Here is a 20464-nt window from a genome sequence, read left to right as displayed (position 1 = left end):
GCTATCTTCTCCTGAATGTAACTGCAGCTCCACTTGAGCCCTGTGCCAAACAGCCGCATGTCCAAATCACAACCATTAGACGTCAGTTTCACCACAATGGGAGGTTCAGTTTGACAGTGTTGACTCAATATAATTTGTCTTAAATTGTTAGATATCACTGTTGAACAATTGGGCCAACACTATGGTTAATGATCGGTTATATTTAGGCAGAAAAACTACTTATGATTAGGGAATCTCAGTTGTCGTGGTTACAACGTTAACTGTCGGTCAGAGACAGGAAGCAGTCATCTGTCTCCAGTGATAAAGTCTGATGTTTTATTGCCCCATCCATCTGCCTCAGACCTCGACCCCACATGGACACCATGTAACCAAGAATGTATCTGATGAAGACGTAACTATCAATATCATAGTTGCACAAAACATGGATATAGTTGTTGTTGTTTTTGATTTTTTTGCACCTCATACAATATTGGGATGTTTAATTGTTGCTCCATAAATTGCGTGAATTATTTATTTAAATTATTTCTGAAACAGTGTGAGAGAACAGCAACATGTTTTTCTCTGGCAGACGCTCATCTCGCGCTACATTTATAGTGCAGATCAGATGTTTTTCACTCCAATGTTCAGATTTGTAATATACAATTGCTTTTTTGTAGGAAGGGAAAATAAAAAAAATGGTGGTGATTCTTTGGTGGCAAAAGATGCTAATTCCATATTTGTAGCGATTTGTAAATGTGTTTCACAATTTTAACAAACATCGTGAGGTTGTAAGTTATTGTTGGAGAATGCACACTGACAACATCAGGATCTAATTAATTTGTAAATTCCCTCCGTGCATGACCGATCCATTATTGTTTGCCTTTTGAAATTAACTTTTTAATTTTGAAGCCTCTCTTCTGTATTGGAATATAAATGAGGCAGCACTTAACTACAGAGTCCATTAGAGAAGTATTTGATCAATTGGTCCCTCAAATTTAGATACAAATCATTCATTCATATTATTAAACCATCTATTCAATACAATTATTTTGTCCACTTTATTCGGTCATTTGTGTCCTCAATTTGTTTAATGCATTCATATTAATAGGGTTAAATTATCGTTTTTACTTCATTTATCTTTGTCCCCTGACACTCTCACTCTGACTCTGTCGAATTTGATGAAGTCTTATTTTAATTTGATAAATTATTGGATACACTGCATTGGATACACTGTGAGATGGCTGTTAAACATCATGTTGCGTTTTCACATCCCATAAACATTAATACACACAGATTGCATTGTCATAATATCTTTCTGTTGTTTCTGTAAACGTTCAAAAGGTCCCTTCAAGGCTCTGGAGCACTTAAAGAACGTTAATGGGGGCAGTGAATAATTCTCAATTGTATTAATTAATGACATCATAAGAGAACATTATATTAATTCTGGGGAGAAGAGTTAAAGCTGCAAGAGGTGACATGTAAACACATTTAGCCGAAGTAAACCAACAGAGGATTAGCTTCCAACTCTGCTATTGTAATTATTCATAGTCAAGGATTAATAAAATGTATATTAACGTTAAATGAGTATACTGGTGTTTATTGTTAACAATAAACACCAGTATACTCATTGCTTACGTGCTGGAGTGAAGAGTAAATAAGCAACTGTGGGCGAACATATTCACCATCAGCATAACGTGGCGATAATATGTCAATGATGTTTTTATTTTAAAGTAACAATCATTGATTCAGAGATCTGGGTGACAAATATTTTTACATCACCCATAGTCATTTGATCCACTGTTAATATAAATAATATGTATTTATTTAAAGTGATTATATAGTGACTAAAGCATGGTTATGAATATATATTTTATTTCAATTATTAGAAGGATCAGATTACTTCATAACTTAATTTGGGCATGGTTTCCTCCCTTTATGAACTGAAAGGATTCCTTTATCTCTGAATATCTTCTGGACTTCACAAAGATCAGCTGTGCTCCCAGTGTCATCATTCCTTATCCACATTATTAATATCACCTATGCAGGCATTTCTATGTTTGTCTTCCTCTCATGTCACCAGTCTGTGGCATTGTAGGAATGACACAATTAAGTTATTCGCTGCCAGTGAGATGCAGATGGCCAAACCTGAGAAGCATCACCATGGAAACCTGCGGCATCGAGGCTTCAGGGACAAATTTAATTTTGATAACGTTCTCAAATATCTGAAACTGTTGATGATGTGCCTGAATCCAATGAATCATTACATCCTCTTGAGATTAAAGAAAGTGGAAAATATCTTTCAAGCAAGTATGTGCGTCCCGCTCTGCCTCGTCCGCACGTTTGTGAGGCTGCTGATGGTCTCAGTCCTCCGAGCGCCGACCTTGTGTTTGCTCAGCACTTACTCTCTGACCTCTTTCCTGTGTTTTTGTTCTCGATCAAATACGGTATATATCTCTCACCAGTTTCCTTGTCTTTTATCTCTTTTCAACAATGGTATATGGCCACAAGCATGAAGCATGTGCACACCAGTTGAACCGGTGAGGCTACGAAAACCGTTTCAATGCACAAAGCCAAGGGCCTGTTCCACAAAGATAGTTTACTCTGTGCTGTTGATCTGTGAAGACCTCAGTTGGATTATTTCTTAGATTATTCTCATGCAAATTAGACAGATTATTTCAAACCCTGAAAGTATTTGCTGATAAGTAGCACCAATTGACGAGAAAAAAAGGGAAAACCGAGCTCATGAACTGTTGTTTGTTAATAAAGTTGTGCAGTAAAGAGAGTGTTCAGGGACCAATGTCATATATGTAAATACATGTAGCAGTGAGACCACAACATGGGGCGTCCAAATTTAATCATTGATTAACCTGCCAGTTATTTTCTCAAATAATCTTATTGTATTATTTATTTTGTCTATATAATATCAGACAAGAGTAGGAAATTCCCATCCTCGTTTTCTGAAGGCCACATCTTAAAATGTCTTCTTGTGTCAGACCAACGATCCAAAACCCTCCTCAAAAATCCTCGCAATTTAGAGGCTGGAACAAATGTGAAAAATGACTTTTAGCGGTTAATGGAGTTTTAAAATAGTTGGCAATTCATGTATTTATCTTTCAATTGACTAACCGGTTACATGACTACGAGTTTCAGCCTTCTTCTTTTATCTCAAGTGTTCAAATACGCGTCGAATGAATCGTCAAATGCACAATATTAAAGATGCATTTGAAAAGTGAAATATAGATTATAATACAAATGTCTCCGTCTTCACAGGTCGAAGAGGAGGAAGATATTGGGTATGCTGAAGGAACCACAGAAAGTGAGTTGCTGAAATGACTGAAACAGTTGAGAGTGAAAACACACTCCCTGTCTCTCCTCTGTGACCGGCAGTTGACATCGCAACTCATCACCAAAGCTTTAATCAGCAGCTACACATCTGTCCTCCTCTGCACTCTGCGGCATGAACCAGAAGCTGACTCTATGTTGCATTTCAACACACACACACACACAGAGCAGTGTAACATGAAATACTTTCTTTTCTTCCTGCATAGATATTTTTGTGGGGAACCGTTACTTGTTAAACACTGTTTCTTTCCCCTTTCTCCTTTGTATTGACTCAGTCAATACTGCAAGTGAGCATGCAGGATACTACATGGGGAAATGCCACTATGTCCTCAAGGGCATGATCGTTTGTAATCACATTGATACTTTAGTCATTTAAAAGTCGATGAAAAGTCCATTTCTATAGAAGGAGAAGCTAACGACATCATCACCAATGTAACATGTTGTGCTATGAAGGCACAGCTCTTTAGAATGAATCTAAGGGATCCTTTTCCAAAATGTTTGTCTATGTATGTTCTTGTCCATTTTAATCAGGGAAGAGGCTCATTAACATCCAATCAATTACAAATTCATAGAAAAGAGTAAAAGTAAGATCATAATATCAATCGATTTATCGTTTACAGAACAGTTTGGCTGTTAAAAGGAATATATTAATGATGTGTGTGTGTGTGTGCATCAGTGTGTGTGTGTATGTGTGTGTAATCTCTGATGTTCTTTCTTCTGACAGGTGACTGTACAGAACAGAAGAAACCAAAGGTCATCTTCATGATGGGTATGTATATGTAGACACACACACACACCTCGGCACTGGTGGAGCCTACCTCATTAGACAGAGCTGAGAGACGCACACACACACACACACACACACGCACACACACAATAATGGGCAGCTGCTGACTACTGCGCTGGCTGTTAGTTAAACTGGACTCTCACACACACACACACACACATCAGTTGCTCTGACATGTTTCTGCATATTTCAAGTGAACTAAACTCAGACTGTTGTGGCTCTGATGAAAAAGCTGCATTCAGGAGCGCCGCTGGAGGGGAAACCACAGATGTTCTGTTCGTTTCAGATGACAGACAGAGAGTTAATGATGTAATTCAAATAGTTTCAACGCAAAGGATTGCTCCTGTAGAATTTTACGACGCGTTTACATAATGCTCAGCAGTAGAAAACAAGACACCGATTATTATATGAAGAGAATAGAGGAAGTGTAAAATGTTAAATATAGTCCTCATTAAAAACATTAAAAAAAGATCAAGGATCATAAAAAGGCATCAAAATAGTCAATAATGTTGTCAGTTTATATGTTTTCTGGATTTAAGTATATTTACCACATAATATTAATGTGTATATTTATTATGGATTTCATTATCTTCTAGTTTGAGATATGTATTGCCTTTTGGAGGTTTGATGGTCCCCTGTTTCCAAACAGCGAACGTGTTTTATTAATGTATCATTATGGTAACCAACGTATTCATGCACTCCAAGGTCCGTGCAGTATTAAAGCTGTTGCACTTGCCCTGAATCCCTTTGGATGATATGTAAAAGAAGAATGTGCCACCAAGCTGAAACCAGGCTGTTTTATTAGAATTTACATTTAATGTACGGGTGATTGTTTTGACACTATTAGACAAGTCATTTAGTTTAATATATATATATATATATATATATATATATATACAGGACTGTCTCAGAAAATTAGAATATTGTGATAAAGTTCTTTATTTTCTGTAATGCAATTTAAAAATTATTAAATATTAAAAGAATAAAAGGCTTGCAATATTTCAGTTGATTTGTAATGAATCCAGAATGCATGACATTTTTGTTTTTTTAATTGCATTACAGAAAATAAAGAACTTTATCACAATATTCTAATTTTCTGAGACAGTCCTGTATATATATATATATATATAATGCCGCGACATTGAAGCAGTGTGGCTTACTCAGATAATTGAAGACAAACCGTGTAATCTTCCGTGGGACGATAACTATATTTAAATGTACTGACAGGTTCCGTTTTTTTCTCTAAAATGTCGTAAAAATCAAAGTCAAATGTCTCACACAATGGAAATGCACAAACGCTGCTGCTTCAAATGTCTGTTCCGGTGCAGCGGAGGAGTACATCTAATTATTCATTCCCACGCTCTGGAGGCAAAGTGGTGCTTTTTGTGATTATTATTCTGCAACATTAAAGCTGTTTGGCTTTCTCTGATAATCAAAGGCAGGAAGAGAGGCAAAGGTTAATGAGCGATCCAGGACACACACAGTCTCCTTTACCCAACGTTCACTTTGCTACCACTGGCAAATACTATTAAAAGATCATTAAAAGATTATATAAGCAATTCTCTCATCCGCACAGCTGTGTGTATTTGTGTTTAAGCTCCTTTCTATAAAAACAACCTGACAAACCTCCAGTGATCTGTACTAATACCAGTTTGTCTGAATGTTTGAGAAACAGAGGTTGAGTCAGAGCAGGAGCTTTCCCTCAGCAGGAGCAGATAATTGGAGGAAAAGGCCAACTGCATATACAGGACTGTCTCAGAAAATTAGAATATTGTGATAAAGTTCTTTATTTTCTGTAATGCAATTAAAAAAACAAAAATGTCATGCATTCTGGATTCATTACAAATCAACTGAAATATTGCAAGCCTTTTATTCTTTTAATATTGCTGATTATGGCTTACAGCTTAAGAAAACTCTCAAATCCTATCTCATAAAATTTTAATATTTCCTCAGACCAAGTAAAAAAAAGATTTATAACAGCTGAGTGTTTGTCAAGGCTCAGGAAACCCTTGCAGGTGTTTCGAGTTAATTAGACAATTCAAGTGATTTGTTTAATACCCTACTAGTATACTTTTTCATGATATTCTAATATTTAGAGATAGGATATTTGAGTTTTCTTAAGCTGTAAGCCATAATCAGCAATATTAAAAGAATAAAAGGCTTGCAATATTTCAGTTGATTTGTAATGAATCCAGAATGCATGACATTTTTGTTTTTTTAATTGCATTACAGAAAATAAAGAACTTCATCACAATATTCTAATTTTCTGAGACAGTCCTGTATAACTTTGACCTCGACTTGCATGTGTCTCGTGAGCAGATTCTATACCATGTAATGAAAGGTTGGCCACGTTGGCATATTCCTTTTCTTTCTACTCCAAGCAGCAAATTGTTATCATACTTTCAGTGTGTTTGAACAGAAAGTGAGACTCACCAGAGCGAGAATCGATCTCCAGCTCTCAGCTCAGCATCAGATTCTCCTGCTGTAATGTCCCGTCGTCTCCGTGAGCGGACATTCGTGCTGAGCAGTGAATGGACATTCTATTGCAATATGGCCAACTGCAATTTTCCTTTTATACTTGATATTTTATTTAGGTATTTTTACAGAAATACAACCTTCAAAATTAAGACTGCATAATAATAATAAAACATAAAAAGAAAGTACAAATTAACCATGCATCTGCCAAGAAGAGCCGTAAGGAAACACAAAAATAAAAATGTTAAAGCAGGAAAATAAGTATAAATAAGGAATACAAAATAAATAAAAACAACCATGCAACACTTCACCAACGTCGTCAGTCAATCATAAATTCGGTCCAACAAACAGATCACTAGTACAAAATATATTCAAAGAGTTCAATTCATAACTTAGTTTTAAACTTATATGTATGGGTTGCATCTTGGTGAAACATAGTGCTTTTCTTTTTAAGAGATACTAAGCCTCTTACACTAACCAGGAGAGTTAAGATCCAACTGCAATTTTCAAATCGCAGGAGGCACACTATTTGTTAAAGCGACATCAAAATTAAACAAGAATTTAAATGAATAAACCTTCCATTCCATTATCCGAACCGCTTATCCTATTGAGCTGACATTGGGCGATGGCAGGGTTCACCAGTTTCTCACATATGGAGACAGACAACCATCCACGACTTCGGGCAATTTAAAGTCCAATTATCCTGAGCTGCATGTCTTTGGGCGGTGGGAGGAAGCCGGAGAACCCTGAGGGAACCCACGCTGACACCCAAATTCAAGGGTCAAATGATCAGATAGAGCCCATTCATTTTGTTCCCACTCATTAAAAGGGTTAGCAGAAAGCCAGCTCGGCCACGCCTCTATTCCAGGACACAATAACATGTGAAAATCTAAAAAAGGTGTCCATTTCTGCGATGTTTGCGCTAAATGCATCTTCCCTATCTGAATATTTAGTCGATCATAATATGAACCCTCGATAGCATTGAAAAAATGTTCAAGAGCACTTTCGGAAGCCAAGTTACAAATGTAACAACTCCAAGGACTAAACGATGTAGTGCACAAAACAAAACGACTCGGGTTGTCCTTCCTTCCGGGTCACACGTGATGCTGACTCTGAAAACACTGTCTCAAGAGGACTCACTCTTGAGGACTCACCTCTTATGAAAGGTAATGTCTTGTGGTCTCTCACTGTCACTCTTTTCCAAACCTCCTGCTGCTGCTGCTGCTGCTGCTGCTGCAGCCTCGGAGGGTCACAGCCTCTGTGAAGACAAAGTGCTTCAGGCCCATCCACCTGACCTGTGAAGGGTCGGTGGGGGCGAGTATCTTTAGGGAGTGAAGTTGCAATATGTTGGGGGAAACAAAAAAAAAGAGTTCCGATGTCAGGTCACGGACTGTAAATTGGCAAAATACTCAAATCGGAGTTGGAGGGAAATAAACAAAGACTTTGTAGAACAGATGTTGTACCAAAATGGAAAATCTATCAAATAAATGTCCTTAAATTAAGACGCTAACTGCTGGTTATCTTTTGCTGTCAGATCTTGACAGTTAGAGTGTGATTCATCATCATCATCAAACTTTTATTACAGACTCAAGGTCCAGATAGTACAAAACATTAAAATACATACAAAACCACAAGCAAAAAACAAACAAAGAACTACACAAGCTTTATAAATAGACAGCTGTACCAGTGTCTCCACAGCTGGGACTGGTATCGTGTAGTGCTGAATTTTATAGTTGATAAAAAACATGATGATCTCATTTTCTGAGTCATCAACCTGGCAGATAAACTTGTGCATTACATTTCTTAAAACTGAGTTGAATGTGTTGACTCCTGCAGCCACAAACATCTCACTGGCACTCGTCCACCTCGGTCTCTTCAACAATAACCTCATGGCGTCATTGGAGGCCACTTTCAGTCTCCGTAGGCTTGCTTTTTTGTAGTTCGACCACAAGTGTGCCGTGTACAGAGGTGTGCAGTACGCTTTAAACAGAGACATCTTCACTTTGTCTCTACACATACCAAACCTGCGCGTGAGAATGTTTGCTTGCGCATACATTACTCGACATTGCCGATAGATGTCTTCGTCATCGGTCATCTGTGCTGTAATGAAATGTCCTAGATATTTGACTTTTTCACAGACACTGAGGTAGTCATTAGATAATTTAAAACTGTTGTTACAATTGTGATTGTTGGGCGCGCTGCTTTGATTGACTTGTGGGATACAAGTCGCCCACTTGTATCTCCTCTTCTCTCTCCATGCACAGCTGGTGCTGGCTGGTAGTTATTGCCGTACTGCTCACTCCTCACCACCGGCACACTACTTTGCCAGCGGCGGGGAGTGAGGCGACGACGCTAGATAGCAACCGTCATTTATGGTCTGATGAATATAACATTTGCGTTACATTCAGAATCTTTTGCTCCGGTTTAACTTTTGGAGAAGGAAAAGTGATCTGAAGTTATAATCCCCTTTTTTTACTTATACATTTTTTGGGTAATTTTTAGAAGTGGCCTCAAAATAAAATGTCCTGACTGCTTTTTCCCAACTTTAGAGGAAATATAGTTGTTAGATTTTAAAAAATAATAAAAATATTTGGGATAGTTTAGAAGTTGTAATTTGTGTGCGTACTTCAATGTAAAGACACACAAACAAGGACAGCAGACGACAAACCGAGATGAACTTGTCCTTTGTGGAAGGAACGCCGCAGCGCCGCAATCAGACCCGTCTCGTACTTGATCTACTGGGAGAGCTCGTTGACATTTAAAAACACATTTTCTTCTCTTTTTAAATACTGGGAATATTATGTTCTCAAAACTGCTTTGGTTCAAAGTTGGGAGAGAGAAGTTTGAGGTGGTTTTTTACCATCCAACCCCTCCCCGACTAAAAGAACTGGTGGAAATGTTCTGCAGCGGTGCTTCAGAAAGAAAGTGGAGATGGCGCCTGAGGAAAATGCTAATGCAACGTTTCACTGGCGTCAAAGCATATTTTTTTCATCTTCTCTCCTTCATGTCCCGCTGCATGCTCTCTCTTCCATCTTCCTCATTTATGTTTCATTCCTTTCTGCTTCTAGTAATCAGCCTTGCATTTGAAATGTAAAAACCCTGCTGTAATATTACTTATAAACCAAGACTGCCATTAACGAGTGGTAACCACCACAGCCTCTGTTGAAGGATAAAAGGCTGGTGTTTCCTCCTGTTAAAGGAAATTACAAAACCCACCATTAATGTGTCCTTCTCCCAGCACATTCTGATGATCTGTGGCTCTCAGCTCGAAGCTTATTGGTTCCCAATGGAGACCAAATCTCTTCTGCTTCGTGGATGGTGACAGTGGAAAGGATTGGAATAATATCTTCACAGCAGACTCAATTATACTGGGAATACAGCCAAGAACATTTGTATTATTATTTTTATTGATGTCTCAATTAGTGGCAGCAAGCCTATATGTCACTTAAACTGATTTACTTGTAACATCAAAGTATTACCTGCAGACACTTTAAGGAAAATAATTTGGTTGCCAGGATCATTCTGTACCCTCTTTGCCTTGTTTTATCGGTTTCATGTTCCATCTCTACCTCCATATAATCCATCTGTTTCCTGCTCCATCTCTACCTCCATATAACCCATCTGTTTTCTGCTCCATCTCTACCTTCATATAATCCATCTGTTTCCTGCTCCATCTCTACCTCCATATAATCCATCTGTCCCTTCGACTCTCGTTGAGGACCACGCTATAGAGCTGTTCACACATGGTGGACTTTCTCAAATCTGAACATCCACTGACCTGAGCAGGAAATAGAGGAACTAGAAGCTGCTCCACAGAGAGCACATATGTTTAAAAAAAAACATATAAAGTTGCAGTATAAAATTATTTAGGTAGAATAACACTGTTTAACATTAAAATGTTTGAAGATATTCAGTTTCAGAGAGGCGAGTATGAAGATTTGAGAGACTAAGGATTGATTTACTCGTGTGAATCATCAGCAGAGCAATCAAAATGGATCCAATAGTTCTGAATGATTTCACATAATGGTAACACACAGAAGAGAAGAAGACCAAAGATGGAGGCTTAGTCAGGCAGGTTTTTATTATGACATAAACACTTCAGAATTAATTGTATATGGGATGCTTATCAGATACTGAGGGTGATGTAATAACCAAGTGGTGAGCTCTTCCAACTTCTTCAGTCCTGATATCCGAGCTCTGGGTATCGGTTCCGATCCGATACCAATGTTTCATGAATAAGATGTATGCCTGTGTGGAAGTGACTGGGATGATTCATTTAGGCGTCAAGCAACTTCAGGCTTGACTTTAACTTTGCTTTACTATCTTTGTTTAACAAAATGTAACAAATAAATACAAAGTTTCAAATGTCCTGAATTGTTCTGTATTAAAATAATGGTCTCCAATAAAAAAATCAATCCAGCTATTTGAATCGGCATCTGACCGATATCCGATATCATCGGTTGCATCTCTTATAATAACAATGTACGGTATGAAATACTGCACCGAGATCAACCAGTAGCAATGGAGAGGTGATACATAAACAGCTCATATTATTGTATTTGTATAATTTGTTATTACGGTAATATTTACACACCCAGGAGTCACGGAGAAACATTATTATTGTTTTTGGCCATCTGGTGACTATGAATACATTAATATGAGCTGTATATGTCTCACCTCTCCATTGCTACTGGTTGATCTCTCAGTGCAGCATAGTATGTTTTCCATATAAGCATATATCTTATTAGCAAATAATTCAGTCGTGTGTTCACAACTTGTTTCCACTGCGCCACAAAGTGGCCAAAACAAATAACAAATCTGTTCTTCCAGGTTCAAGTGAGGCTGTAAAGATCCCACGTTTCCTGAGCATTACAAATTAATCATATGTACACAGTCAAATAAATAATTAAATCTAAGTGGAGAACATTCCCCCAAATGAAAAAGCAGCGGCAGTTTTGTACGGTAGAAAACCGCACCGAGCCATTAATAATTCACTCCTTCCTGTCTGAAGCTTTGGTCTGTCAAGGTTAGGTAATCCAAACTTCAAATGGCCTCCGGCCGAGGGAACTATCTTTCCCCACAGAACCAGTTCATGCAGCAGCTTTGAGTTTGATCGACTATCTCCCAGAGTCCCTAACAAGCTCCTTAAAGATCTACTTCAGGCCTGGTGGGTCATTATTTGACCTCCTGACAGAGGAGTGAAGCAGCAGAGGGATGCTTGCAGTGGGTCGGCTTGTGGTGGTTTGCTGAATGTTCTTCTATGTCCTGACTCCTCGCGGTCCCCGGGTCGCTCGCTGCTCTCAGAGGACACGGTGATGCAGTCGTTTGCTTTTGGAGGAGGGCAGCAACACTCGGCTCAGACTGGGAAGCACGTCCTGAGTTTTATTACTTTGCCAAAGGCTGGTTATGATAAATCACCACTGCCTACACAGCCATGTAATATAGTTAACCTGATATAAAAAAACACCTGCAGACCCCACAGCAGTCAGGCTGCTGGGGAAGTTGAGATTTTGTAATAATTTAAAGCAAGTCAGCTAAAATGTAATTGGCAAATGGCGACTGATAAGAAAAGTGTTGTTCTTCTCGTTTCTGGTGTGTGTGTGTGTGTGTGTAGGTGTGTGTGTGTGTGTGTGTGTGTGTGTGTGTGTGTGTGTGTGTGTGTGTGTGTGTGTGTGTGTGTGTGTGTGTGTGTGTGTGTGTGTACACCTCTTTGTGAGGACCGGTACATCTGGAAAGTGAGGACACTTCAGGGTTCAGGCTGGACTTTAGGTTGAGCTTAGTGCAGGAGATGCTGTAAGCTTCAGACAAGGTGAGGACCAAAGTTATTTTCACTCTCTCCTTCTGATGCAGCAGAGCGCTGTAGATGCTTTTCCCGGAGCTCCTCAAGTACACTTGATTTAAAATCACCAAGAACAACCAATCTGCTCCCAGCTTTTTTCCCAGCAAAAAAACTTTTCAATGTAGACTTGAGACCTACAAACAACAATCCAACTTGACGACTGAACCCTCGCTCTCATGGAAAGGGGCCAAAACATTTGAGTCAAGAGAAAAATTGTCTCTTTTCTTACCGCCGCACAGCGAGCCAATCGTAGTGGGAAGTTAGAGTGTTACCGAAGTAGAAAGTGGCATGAAACGCTATGAAAGTAAATTTCAGGTTCTTCAGATTGGTAGCTATGGGGACCACTTCACTGGTTAAGGGAGATGCTCAGGTAAGTTCTTTATCAAGGAGTAACCGTGTGTGTGTGTGTGTGTGTGTGTGTGTGTGTGTGTGTGTGCTCTCTCAGGGGGTCCAGGCTCAGGTAAATCTCTCCAGTGTGAGCGTCTGGAGGAGAGGTTCGGCCTGCGTCACGTCGCCCTGGGCGACCTGCTTTGTAACGAGCTGCAGTCTCACGCCGACAGAGGGCGTCACCTGCGGGACGTCCTGGAGAGAGGAGAGCAGCTGCCAGAGGTCAGTGTGGCGTCTATACTTTAACACCCATGAGGCACGGTGACCTGGAGAAAAAGCCACTAAGAGGCACAAATGAGAGCGGTCAAGATCTAAAAAAAAATTTAAAGAAAAACCATACAGCAAAATGTCAGAATCATCATAACTTCAACTTGTTTTTAACTGCACACAAAACTAAATGTTGGGAGTCTTGGTTAACTTCTCCTCTTATAATGTTATGACTTTTGAATCAAACAAGCAGATCTTTTCGAACACAGTTTGACCGGAAAGGGTTCATGTCCATGTTTCAAGATGGTGCCATCTCATTTTGCTGAAAGATTTTTCTCCTCCTGTTTTGCTTCATCGCGTGTCTCCACTGATTCGAGACCTCACTGAGGGAAATGTGTTCATGTAAATGTACTTGGTTACTTTTGCCACAGCGTTCTTTAACAGACCTCTGACTTTTAAGTGCACAAAGAACAATCAAGCTGGAATCAAGCAAACAGCACTTAATAATAATAATAATGTGTGCATCTCAGCTAATTTTTTGTGGGGTGATAAAAAGTGATTTTCCAATGGAGGAGGTTTTCTTTATTTTCTGTGATATTAACAATTTATATAACGTTTGTGTTTATTTAAGAAAGTGTACATTTCACTCTGAAATTGCAGTCTTCAATACATCAAAGCACGAGTGAAGAAAAGAACAGAAAAGTGGTTTGTTTTGAAATCAATAATAGAAAAGGATATTAAGTGGGAGCAGTGGTTAAAAAGCAGTGATTCAAAAGAAAATGAGAGAATAAAGATGTCCCAGAGACACCCACACTGAATGACAGCTGATTTCTCAGAGCAGTGAGCGCTGAGCAGTGGGTTGAGTGAACAAGATAATACATGAAAAGAACAATATCTTTCAGACTTTTATATCATAAAAGACTAATTCTTCCATGCTGTTACTGAAGAGAAAAACGTAACACCACAGCTCTGAGGCGGAGAAAATACTGAGACTGTTTACTCTGTAAACATGTTTTTCTGATAAAGGCCTAAAGAAATAAACAGAAGAGGGAGTATGGTGCCAAGAGTGCTCAAAATGTAAAGGGGGACTTTCAAAATATACATGACGTTAATCCAATAAGATATATATGAATGCAGTGTGATTCAGCAGCAGCTGAGTGGAGTTGAGTCTGCTGTCTTCAGCATTAATTATCACACATCTTATCACTGCAGGCTGTGCGTTCAACTGTCAACCATCTCCTCAGCTAAAGGTTCTCATGATGCTTTCTGCTGCATTCAGGGTCCCAAGAGGCCTAATGACTCCTCGTGGCTTTTCAGCTCTCATTATTATCGTTAAATTGTCTTTTTTCAAGGATAAAATGCCACATTTCTGCTGGGTACAACTTTAAAAAATGTGATGTTCTGATACATTTTGTCTAATGCAGTAGAGCAAAAAGCTTTTTTTCTATCCACAGTGTTTCATATCTAATTAATTACATAACCATAGAATTGATAATATAAAAAAACACACACAGAAGTGTTTTCAATGTCTCTGACTGATTGGACTTTTTAGCATTGTAATGCTTTTATTGCTGTTTAAGTAACTTCAGTGAGAGAAAGGACAAGGTCAAAGGTTAATGGCAAGGAAGGTGTTAATAAAAGTAATACTATGATTATGTACACAGTAAACTAAAGTTCTTCATGAAATGAGAAAATACCTTTAATTTGTCATGTATCACACAAGAGAATACAGAAGTAGGCTTTACCATTCAATTCAAACATATAGACAATTTATTTATTAATTATTAGAAAGTGTGCCATATCGTGATATATATTGTTATCGAGATATGAAATGACCTAGATCGGGATAAAAGATGTTGGCCATATTCTAATAGAGATGACAAAACAAATAGGAGAGAGAGGAATATGTCAATAAAGCCACTTTGTACACATGTTAAATATTAATGAATATAATATCTTCGTAAAAAAAAAGAACAGCTTAAAAATCCTATTATAAATTCACTGTATCATGTGTACACAGGACAAATATTAAGCTTCATTTTCAGCGTCTGCATTTCTCTTCACGAGTCGGCCTCTCGCCACCAGCTTCTATCGGCTGACCTGCGGTCAGAAAACCATGTGACCAAGACTCATCAGGGTGTTTTTAATGAGTGTGAACAACGTGACACCAACTAGGATTCAAATGTTCTCTGGATGCAGCTGCCAGATGCTTCCAGGTCGACACAAAGCGACACACAACCAGTAAATTAGCCACGGCCTTCCACTATTTCAAGATTTAAAAAGTTGTGCATTCAATGGATTTTGAAAGACGCCGAAACGCAGATTAATTGTAATTTTTTGCTTTTTGTCGCCTAAGTGGAGGAACCTGAAGGCGTTAAAGCCCGGCTCAGCTGTGAGAGCGTCTTAAAGCGCATTAAGACCACGTCCCATGTGCTCTCTCACATCGTTTGTGCCAGACGCTAAATTGATGTTAGTTACCGAAAGAGAGGGAGATATTGATTTTTTTCCCCTTCATATTATGAATAATGGGGGATTACTGAAGTGCAAGCTTTAAAAAAACTACTTCAATATTAAATCACACATCAGAGTTAATGGTTTTAACTCAAAGTGAGATATAATGCCGTCCTGTCTGGTGAGTGTAAAAACTGTAACGGCATATATTCAACCGCATAAAATATTACTGTACTGTTGCCTAGCAACACAGAAAGTGCAATTGAATGTTCTCTGTTAACTATAATCCCTCTGCAGAGCGACCAGCGTCCTGCCTGGCCACATGTGTGCTCTCTAAAAGGCTGCACAGACAGTACAGTACAGTCAATAAAGCAGCCGGAGGAGTCCAGCTGACGGGATTCTTTTCCCCGGCGCGCAGACATGGAAAGTGGAAACGCACTAAATGACTTTCGGCTGCATATTTTGAGCGGAAGCCAAAAATCCCTATATTTAATGTTTCAACCAGTGAATCCTGCCTTCCCTGATTTCCTGTGGCGGCTGCACATGATTTGATGCATCTTCTGGCAGCTCAGGCTCTCAGCCCGGTGATGTAGGGTACGGTCATGAATACTCAGGCGTTTGACAAGATTGCACCAAAAAAACCCTGTGAGTTTTTTCCCCAGAAGGCTGAGATCACCATACCAGCCAATATCAAAGTCAGTAAAGAACCAAAACAAAGGTGCTGTCATTCTTCACCTTTTGCACATCATTTAAATTCAACGTAGAAGTTCAACGTGACGCTCGGGGACTTTGATGACGGTGCGAGGAACTTTGTAGCTTGAACATGAAGTTTGGCGTTTCCGATTAAACTGTTTAGAGAGAGGTGTCGATTCAACTTAATGATCATTTTGTGGGCTGCAGTTTGTTTGTCATTAGTCTGAGAAGTGTTTCTAATAACGCGTCTGCCGCGGTTATAAATGTGCTGGGCAAATTACTACAAACGTATGAACTTTATGAGGGTCGGATTTATTGCAGTGCGGCTGTTTCAGACTATTAGTTTTATCCGAGCTAATAAACTGGAAACAAAGTGTGTCTGCCTTGTGAATTACAATTCATGAAGTACATATCTTAAGATAAACTGTGTGTTAGTTCTGAATATAGAGTAAAATAAGTGTATTCCTATAAAGGCGAGCCTGATTAACCTAGAAGGGGGGCTGGAATAGAAATGTCTTTAACTCCTTATGTATGCACCCTGTTGCCTTCAAGTCCCCAAAGCGTGCAGGAAATGCCTCTTACAACACACACCAGTAGCAGCTCGATTATAATTTAGCCCCAAACCCCGGAGCTTGAGCTTGAGACCATTTTGATGCAAGTGCTGAAACAAGTAAACTACACGTTGAGTGCCAGCAATATGTTTATAAGTCATGAAAGTCACAAAATTTCAAAAACAACATTTGCTGGTTTCAGCTTCTCATTTTATGCTTGATTTAATGTTTCTGGGTTTTACACTGCTGAGCAGACGAAACATGCAATGTGAAGACAACGCCTGACATTGTGTAGACATTAATCAAATAATAATGAAAATAACTTCTCATAGAGCTTAAATGAGTTATAATAAGCGTAATAAACATTTTGACATAAAGCAGGGCTGTTTCGGCTCCTGGGGGAACTTTTCTCAGTTGGTAATCCAGCCTGTTGTGCTCACAGAGGCATAACAGCATCTCCCTGTTTTCTGTTGTCTGAGTTTATTCATGTATGAAGCATGTATTGTTGTCCTCATGTTAATTCATGCGCGTGCTGTTTGTGTGTCGGTGACGTCCAGGACTCGCTGCTGGAGCTGCTGTGTGAGGCGGTGGCGGCGGCGGTACGGCAGGGGAAAGGCCTCGTGATCAGCGGGTTCCCCAGAGACCTGAGGCGTGTGGAGGAGTACGAAGCCAAGGTCAGAGCGCCGGACAGACGGGGACAGACTGACCGGACACAAAACTAGACTTAAAAAGAGAGGAAAGAAAGCAGGAAGTCGCTTTGATTTTGTTACGTTGGACGTGCAGGCAGTGCCGCTGCTCGCCATGTTGGTGCCCTAAGCATAACTCCTTCATGATGCCCCCTGAGATAGGAAAGGGCACCCAGGGCGAGCTTGGGAAGTTGAATGTGTATTTGGTTTTTTTGGGGGGGGGGAGGCACCATCGTAATTTTTTTTGAACAATTAAATGTATCTCATGTTCTGCCTGTTTTGTGATACACATGCCTAAAAGGTGCCTAATATTTCTATACTGAAATAATATCTGCATTATAATTATTATAACGATGATGATTTTTTTAGTTGCCTATTTGTTGGTGCCCCCTCAGGACTTGGTGCCCTAGTCACAGCGCGTGGTGCGCGTTATGGGAGCGGCGGCACTGCGTGCAGGGCTGACGTCAGACCGACACATGTTCACTAAATATGACTCATAGTAAAAAAAATAGAAGAGAGAGATGATGGTAAAAATAAATGGAGAGGCATGACAAACCTAAATGACAGCGTGATCCTCAATGTCAACAAATGGAAGGAACTTGTCCTTTTTTTTTTTACTGATGCAAACTGGTACAACAACAACAACAACAACAACACTAATCCCGTGAAAGGCTTGTTTGGGAGTTTTTCCTGATCCGATGTGAGGTTCTGGGACAGGGATGTCTATGTGAACAGATTGTAAAGCACTCTGAGGCAAATTTGTAATTTGTGAGAATGGGCTATACAAATAAACTGAATTGAATTAATGGAGCAAGCGTGCGGGGACGGACCGTTCAGTCTCAAGGAAACGAGCAGGAGACGCAGCCTGAGGTTCTCGGCAGTCTGCTGGACCTTCTGCTGACTCCTCCTCCTGTGCCTTGTGTGTCAGATGGGAGAGCCCAGCGCGGTGCTCCTGCTGAGCTGCTCCGCCGACACCATGTCCAGCCGCTTGCAGTGTCGTGGCCGATCCTCCCCGGGCCTTCGCCCCGCCCCCGACAGAGACGGCGTCCTGCACAGGGCGGCGCAGAGCTTCTGCAGCGACAGCCAGGCGGTGGCAGCGCATTACGAGCACAAGAAGCTGCTGCACGCGGTAACGTTGGATTCTAGTGAGACGTTTGTTTTTAATTCAGAGGGGCAGAATGGCTGGAAGCCGGAGGTTCAATTCCCACTCGGGGTTAAAAGTCACACGTCAAATGAGAATTAGTTTACTTCGATAAATTTCATCTCAGCTCAAATCATTCAGATGTAAATGACCCTTAAACACATATTGCAGACTTCTTTTAAAGGAACATTGTCAGTGTTTTTGTAGCCAAACACTTACAATATTCCATTCATTTCTGACAGTTTTTCCCGATGCATTTGTATATGAAACATGTAAAAAGCTAATTGGCCTTTTTCCCAAGCTTTATAGTCAAAGTGAATAAATCCAAAAACGTTAAGTTAAATATGTCAATCCCCTCGACAACAGAGATGATTATGATGGAATCTTTGTGAGCAGAAGGCTCGGGTGTGAGCACAGGGTAACGTGCTCTGTGTTTGGTGCCTCTGATCCTGTCACTGGAGTCTCTGCTGACACGATAATCACAGAACTTCTGTTCAGGGTTGAACCGACGCTTTTATATGAGCCGTTGGAACATTTAAATGCCACGTAAGGTGCGTGCGTGCGTGCGTGCGTGTGTGCGTGTGTGTGTGGGTGTGTGCGTGCCTTAATGCCACAGCCAATGTCACCAGTCCGCTGTGAACTTGCAGAGGACTGAACATTAAAGACTGTGATGCTTTCTGAAAGACCTCGTCTCCGCCCGCGTGTCTCCGTCTGCAGGTCGACGCCGAGAGGTCGCCAGATGAAGTGTTCGCCCAGATCTGCCAGGCCATGGAGACCTTCTGATTCCTACAATTTCCTCAGCATCGCTCCCCCTCACCTCCAAACGCTGCTGTCCAGGAGGTCGACCTCTGAAGACCTTCTCTCTCCCCCCCTCTCTGGATTCTCACCCACACCCACATCACTTCCCACCTGCGCCAGACATACGCTCGTCGAACTGTGTTACGCATGTCCCCCAAACACGCCCAGCAATCGGTGAAACCTCGTTCTGCTTTCGACTGACGACGCCCCCGGTTCTGCTTCACTCACTTGCATCGTCTCTCTCTTCCATTGACCTCAATGTATGCTGCAAACTGCCGGACCGAGGCATCTAACTGTACTGAGAAAATGGCATCCCTGCTGTGACTGAGAGCATGTTTCTAGTTCAATGTGAAATCTCTCCATCGCTCCATTTCCCGAGCTAAGGGAGAAAGGGTCAGTGTGCTCATGCTCTCATGCACAGCAACGTGCTTTATATTGTAACACGCATGCACGATTTACAATCAAGCTGAACTGCTTTTTGTGCGTTAAATAAAAAGCATTAAAGTATTAAAGAATATTGCATTTGTATGTTTCCAAGCTCATTGCGCAGGTGCTTGTTGGAGTCTGGTATTTAACGTTCAATAAAGCCAGTGCATTTGCGAAATGGAGGATTTCTGAGTGTGTACTTTGGTGTTTGGTGTTTGTGTGAAGACAGGAAATAGTCCCAGCTGATCTGATGGCACCATCTGCTGGTGAGAAGATCACGACAAAAAGGTGGAGAAATTATATGAAAGGCAATTAAATGGGGAAGAAGTGTTTGATGTTCCGTTTTAAGATGCACAGAAATATTTGGTTTGCTCTTCCACCTTTTAAGCCGATACGATACGCGACTCCAACATCCGCTAAATGACCTTTACCTGCAGCAGTGTGTCGGGGAGCGTTGGAAGTGACCACTAAAGGTCACACTAGCACTCAAGGGAAGGAACATAAATAAATCAGTAACTTTCACATGTTCACATTTAGCTGGAGGTTTCGACATTGTTGCCACCACCCCAAAAAAAATTAAGACAAATAAATCATCCTTTTTAGTTATCATCGAGCAATCTTGATGTTTTGATTTAGGAAATACTGTTCGACCAAAGTGTTTAGTGTCTCGTCGTGTTGTTGGTTCTCCTGCTTTCCTCAGTT

General features: G+C 40.3%; 1 protein-coding gene across 1 annotated transcript in view; it reads left to right on the top strand.

Annotated features, from left to right (window-relative positions):
* Positions 1 to 19945, top strand: part of ak5 (adenylate kinase 5) — a 55610-nt gene extending 35665 nt beyond the window's left edge. Inside the window, exons 9-14 of the mRNA XM_056421093.1 lie at positions 3250 to 3295; positions 4046 to 4090; positions 12868 to 13031; positions 17269 to 17385; positions 18326 to 18526; positions 19256 to 19945. Of these exons, the coding sequence (XP_056277068.1) occupies positions 3250 to 3295; positions 4046 to 4090; positions 12868 to 13031; positions 17269 to 17385; positions 18326 to 18526; positions 19256 to 19321 (639 nt within the window). The 3' untranslated portion in view covers positions 19322 to 19945. The remainder of the gene's footprint in view (positions 1 to 3249; positions 3296 to 4045; positions 4091 to 12867; positions 13032 to 17268; positions 17386 to 18325; positions 18527 to 19255) is intronic.
* The last annotated feature ends 519 nt before the right edge of the window (positions 19946 to 20464 follow it).

This window comes from Pseudoliparis swirei, chromosome 8 (assembly GCF_029220125.1).
Source record: "Pseudoliparis swirei isolate HS2019 ecotype Mariana Trench chromosome 8, NWPU_hadal_v1, whole genome shotgun sequence".
In the NCBI taxonomy this organism is placed as follows: Eukaryota; Metazoa; Chordata; class Actinopteri; order Perciformes; family Liparidae; genus Pseudoliparis; species Pseudoliparis swirei.
This window is presented reverse-complemented; position numbering and strand designations above follow the sequence as displayed.